General features: G+C 38.4%; 1 protein-coding gene across 1 annotated transcript in view; it reads right to left on the bottom strand.

The window, feature by feature from the left end:
• Positions 1 to 1,334: 1,334 nt before the first annotated feature.
• Positions 1,335 to 6,000, bottom strand: part of LOC109174858 (putative F-box/LRR-repeat protein 23) — a 109,714-nt gene continuing 105,048 nt past the window's right edge. Inside the window, exons 1-3 of the mRNA XM_019324105.1 lie at positions 2,219 to 2,559; positions 1,499 to 1,958; positions 1,335 to 1,380 (exon numbers count right to left, since the gene is read on the bottom strand). Coding sequence (XP_019179650.1) covers positions 1,351 to 1,380; positions 1,499 to 1,958; positions 2,219 to 2,535 — 807 coding nt within the window. The 5' untranslated portion in view covers positions 2,536 to 2,559 and the 3' untranslated portion in view covers positions 1,335 to 1,350. Of the gene's footprint in view, positions 1,381 to 1,498; positions 1,959 to 2,218 lie in introns of the transcript that reaches the window.

The raw sequence follows: 6,000 nt of genomic DNA, 5'->3' as shown, positions 1-6,000 counted from the left end.
AATGAACATTTGGTTCAGGTAATCTTAAATCTTAAATTACCTAAATAAATTGAGTTTGATAATATTATATTACTTCAAAAACTGATGTGACAATAATGTTTCAAGGTAATGTTATTATCTTTCACTTTTTAAAGGTAATTTTAGATTATTTAAAATTATTTCAATTTTGTCCTTATTAACTACTACTACTACTACTACTAATAATAATAATAATAATAATAATAATAATAATAATAATAATGTATTTAACCATATTGTCGGTGTTTCTTATTTTGTCATAAACATTTTTGAATTAAATTGAATTCTTGCCCCGACTTAGAAAAATTTGTGCATCCACCTCTGTAGTAATGGAATAAACTCTCATGTTTCTTTAAAGAAATGGAAAATTAGGAAAAAAAAAAAAAGGCATGTCTTAATATAGCTTTTTGTTTTATTATTAAATTTGAAAATAGACAATTTTTCATGTTAAAACTAATTATAATATAAATAATGTTTAATATTTTAACTGGGTTAAAACTCAAGCATCGTTTGCTACTTAATGTAGCTCACGTTTTGAAGAAGCACCATGCATGAAGCCATAAACATGTACAACTTGGATCCTAACAAGGTCCACCTAACTTATTTAGGCCTGCCAACCATGGTAGGCTCTCGACAAATTTAAAAAATTATACTCCGTAATATAATTTAAATAAAAGATATAATATAAAAAGTTAATAAATATTATATTAAAATAATTTAAACATTTCGAATATATATCAATGCATAAAATTAAATTAAACACAATAATAACTAATCTAAAAACATAATAAGTTCCAATCCAGGTTATATCCCTGATTTTTGTCCCTTTTTTCAGTTAAAATTTTTTGTACCTTATGCTATAAAAGTTGTACTACATAATTTTTTGGACAAAAATATCCCTGCCGTTAAAACTTCTGTTATCTTTCCATACTATTATTACTATGTACATGCATACACAATAATTTTTTCTTACATCCTTCAATTGTAAGTTTTGATTCATTTAGGTTTTAATTAAAACGTTACCATAGTTATATATAGTAATTTATCATTCTATAATTTTTATCTCAAAAATATTAATATGAATTATACAATTATATATATATATATATATATATATATATATATATATATATATATATACACACACACACACACACACACATACACACACTATTATTTAAAATAAAATAATATAACTAAGATTTTAATATTGGGCATATATTTTTTGGGCATCGCGCATATAAAATACTAGTAATAATGTAATATAATAAATCCTAATACATAGTCAAATAGGTAATGAATTATTAATCTTGGCAAAGAAATCAAGGAGAATTATTTCATCTGGCATAGCGGCATATAGTCCTCAAGAAGATCGAGCAAATAAGCACCATCATCTTTATTGTAGCTCAGGTCCTTAAGCTTAGGTAATGAATTACTAATCTTGGCAAAGAAATCAATGACAATTATTTCATCTATAGACCTCAAGAAGATCGAGCAAATAAGCACCATCATCTTTATTGTAGCTCAGGTCCTTAATCTGTTGATAGCATCTCTTCCCCAACTCCCCTTCAAGCCTAACATTATGACAGTGGTCTAAGTTGAGAGATTGAAGGCGAGGACAACCATCAAGGATAGCCTCCACGCCTTTATCTGTCATTCGATTTCCATAAAGTGTAAGGTGTTTCAATCCATGCATATTTTCTGCAATGGCAAAAGCCTCCTCATCATCACATGATTCGTTTAGAATCCAACTTTTCTTGATCAAGGAAAATGAGTTGAGGAAATGGCAAGACTGTCCAGCAGCTTTAATTCCTTGTTTAGAAATTAAAGTGTATTCAAGTTGTAACTCCTCCAACAGTGGAAACTCATTAACAGCTTTACTAAAACCTTCATCAGAAATAATGCTGGACCAAATACCAAGATGTCTCAGCTGTTTTGCTCTGTATAACAACAAAATTAGAGTACATACTTACTTACTAAGATTAAGGAACGCGTACAGCAAGGGATTAAAAGAAAACAATAAACATATAATTGGAGGGCACACAAATTATAGAGATCATCCAACATTCATACACGCATATGATCAAACAGATTGTGTGCACTCATGCTATTCTCACCAAAGAAAATGCTCCCATATGATCAAACAACAAAAAAGAAGCACGTACAGCATTAAACTGGAAAATATAAAACGCATATATACCTCTGAGCAATGTAGAAGAGCAGATCATCAGTAGGAAAGTCCCATAGTTTGATAGAAATAAGTTGCCCCTCACTGCGATTCACTACTTCTCTGCAAATTTTATCCCAGTCCCGTGCTTTACCAATACCTGATATATAGCCTTTATAGCGTATACTCCACAAGTCCACATAGCGCCACATGGAGGGGTCTTGCCATAGCCTCCACCAAGCAGTACACACCTGCGCGCTCCGGAAAACATCGTCCACCCTCAGCCTTTGAAGAATGTTTGCCGTTAACTCCCGCGGAAGATCCACCCACGGCGCCGCTGTATTTGCCATTGTCTGTACTGCTCACTGCTGTACTGTGGTGTTAATGGAGGATCGATTATCTATAAATTAAAGTTTATAGAGCTGAGGAATCGTGCGTGGCCTCCAAGAATTTCCGTTTATCGTAGTATCATAATGACGAGTTTTTACCTTTTTTTGAGGAAAACATAACTTCATTAATTCAAAACAAAGTACAGATCATTGACAATAAAAGATGGAGGGGCCGTAACCCACTCCTGACACACAGACATAGAACAAGCTTCCCTAGCTAGGCTATGGGCAACCCTATTCGCAGTGCGGTAAACATGAGAGATATCTACTTGAGTGAGTGAGAGTAGAATATCTTTAACATCAAGGAGGACAAGATCATAAGAAGAGTCATCAATGGTACGGTTTAGGCTTTGGACAATCTGTAATGCATCAGATTCCACTTGGATGTTCCTAAGTCCATGACTCTTGATCCATGAAAGGGCTTCTCGTAATGCAATGGCTTCTGCCTCTTTAGGTGTGAAAACTCCTTTCCCTGGTATGCTGGCAGCTGCAATAAACTGACCATGCTCGTTTCTAAGAACCCAACCAAATCCCATGAGATTTCTAGACTGATCTACCGCTGCGTCCGTGTTTAACTTAAGATGGCCTGGTTTCGGCTTCTCCCACTTCTGCTCCTGCCTTCTAACACCGGCAGAGTTGGTTTCGGCACCCCCCACAATGTTTCTCCAGTCAGCCAAATAGATTTTTGTGCCTTCAACCAAGCTCCCTGGATTTGGCATCCTTCCATTCCAAACTCTATCATTCCGGGCTAACCAGATTTTCCAACAGACCATCAGCAACAAACAGCACTTATCTTTGTCCAAGATCTGCAAGTGGAAATCTACCCATTGCGCGAAAGTGTTGAAGCCGTTCCAAGACAGATGCAGACCACTCAAATTCCACACGTTTCTAGCAAAAGCACACTCCGTGAGCAGGTGAAGAGTGGATTCATCTCTGGATTGACACAGTTGACATTGAACCAGACATTGAACCTGTTTTTTCCTCAAGCAGTCAGCAGTAGGGAGACACCCCGAACAGGCTTGCCATACAAAAGCCTTGATCTTACGAGGTATGTTGAGTTTCCACATCGCTGTCCAAGTCAGACGTTGGGACTCATCAAACTGAGTGGAGATATCTCTGTAACAAGCTTTGACGGTGAATGATCCATTCCGGTTATCATTCCAGATTAACTTGTCGTTTCTCTTCAGTGCGGGTAGAGGTATGCTTAGGATTAGATTCACATCCCTTTCCACAAAAATGTCCCGAATAACCCCTTCGTCCCAAGCAGATTGATCTTCCTTAATGAGTGATGAAACCGGCGCATCATGAAGAAGGGGGAATGGAGGGGTGATAATCTTCGCATTGTCGCTATTAGGTAGCCAATCGTCCCCCCAAATTCTGACTGAGTTGCCATCTCCGATTCTCCATCTACAATGTCTTCTGATCATCCCAAGTGTCTCGAACATGCTACTCCAAATGAAAGAGGGATTACCACCTTTGCTCGCAGACAGGATAGAGCAATCAGGAAAATATTTCGCTTTGTAGACCTTTGCAACTAGGGAGTCCGGATTTTGTAAGATCCTCCAGGTTTGCTTTGAGATCATTGCCAGGTTGAAATTTCTCAAGTTCCTAAAATTAAGCCCTCCAAAAGATTTTGGTTTAGCCATAGAGTTCCATTCCTTCCAGTTAATCCCACCTCTGCTTGCACACTTTCCTCTCCACCAAAACGAATTCATGGCTCTTTCAAGCTGGGTGATCAAAGTCTTGGGCAGCAGAAATAAGCTCATCGCATGAAGGGGGATAGCTTGGATTATGTTTTTTAGCAGAACCTCCCTCCCGGCCCTCGAGAGAAACCTGTTCGTCCAGCTGTTCATTCTGTCCATTATCCGATCCTTGATAAATCCCAAAATTCTTCTCTTATTTCTGCCAATAATAGCCGGTAAACCCAAATAGTTTCCTTCAGCTCCCTCTGTATTGATGTTGAGGATACCCATAAGTTGCTCTCGTGTTGCCCTGTTCACATTAGAACTGAAAGAAACTGCCGATTTATTATAATTTATGATCTGACCAGAAGCTCTACCATAAACCTCTAGAGTATCTTTGAGGGTTGCGCTCTCGAGTTGATTAGCCTTGATGAATATGAGACTATCGTCTGCGAAGAACAAGTGTGAGATCTGCGGAGCCCCCCTAGCAATAGCAATTCCATGAAGAGCACCCCTTGCTTCCAATTTGCTTAACATGGCACTTAGTCCTTCAGCGAGCAATATGAAGAGGTAGGGCGATAGAGGATCACCTTGCCTTAAGCCTCTCGAAGGATAGATAGGACCAACTTCTTCATTTTCCTGTAAAACAGAGTAAGAGACCGTCGAAATACAATGATATATAAGATTGATCCAGTGAGCTTCGAAACCCATCTTATGCAAAAGAGCCCGCACAAGATTCCACTCTACTCTGTCGTAAGCCTTGCTAATATCCAGCTTAATGGCCGCGAAACCCTCCTTTCCTTGTGATTTCCTCTTCAAAAAGTGTTGAGCTTCAAAAGCCAACATAATATTGTCTGTAATCAACCTTCGGGGAACAAAAGCACATTGGTTTTCAAATATTAAGTCATCGAGGAGAGGTTTGAGCCTGTTTGCGATGACCTTAGAGACAATTTTGTAAAGCACATTGCACAGCGCGATTGGTCTAAGGTCACCCAAATCAGTTGGATCCTTCTTCTTTGGTATCAAAACAAGGTGAGTATAATTAATGCCTCCCGGAAGCTGCCCAGCCATGATAATAGAATTACAGAAGAGGACAAGATCAGAACCAAGAATGTCCCAATATGCTTGGAAGAATCCTAGATTTAATCCGTCTGGCCCCGGGGATTTGTCCTGTTGCATACTGAAAACCGCATTCTTGACCTCCTGAAAAGATACCCTGCGAGTCAACATGACATTCTGAGGACGGGTAACCTTGGTACTTATACAGTCCAGAATGGGATCCATATCCCCTGGTTGACTCTCAAATAAATGCTGGAAATAATCACAGATTAATTCATTCATCTCAGGCCCCTTAGATCTCCAGACTCCATTGCTATCCTTTAAATTATCCACTCTATTAACTTGCCTTCTCCCCTTTACAACATTATGGAAAAACTTCGTGTTGGCATCCCCCTGCTTGTACCAAGAGACCTTTGCCCGCTGTCTCCAGTACTCACTCTGTTGGTTCAGGATACTGAGGTATTGTCTTTGAGCATTCCCAAAGGCTGCAATGCTATCATGGTCTGATTTATTCTTCAAAGCCTCCATTCTTCTTCGCCACATATCAATATTTTTAGTGAAATCCCTTGTTAGGCCTTTACCCCATTCCCAAAGCATGGAACTGCATCTTTCTAACCGCTTTGTGATATTGTCTCCCCGAGAATAGTCCCAAGCGGTCCAGACAAGCTCTCGGCACTTATCCTCT

The sequence above is a fragment of the Ipomoea nil genome, unplaced genomic scaffold (assembly GCF_001879475.1).
Source record: "Ipomoea nil cultivar Tokyo-kokei standard unplaced genomic scaffold, Asagao_1.1 scaffold0164, whole genome shotgun sequence".
In the NCBI taxonomy this organism is placed as follows: domain Eukaryota; kingdom Viridiplantae; phylum Streptophyta; class Magnoliopsida; order Solanales; family Convolvulaceae; genus Ipomoea; species Ipomoea nil.
This window is presented reverse-complemented; position numbering and strand designations above follow the sequence as displayed.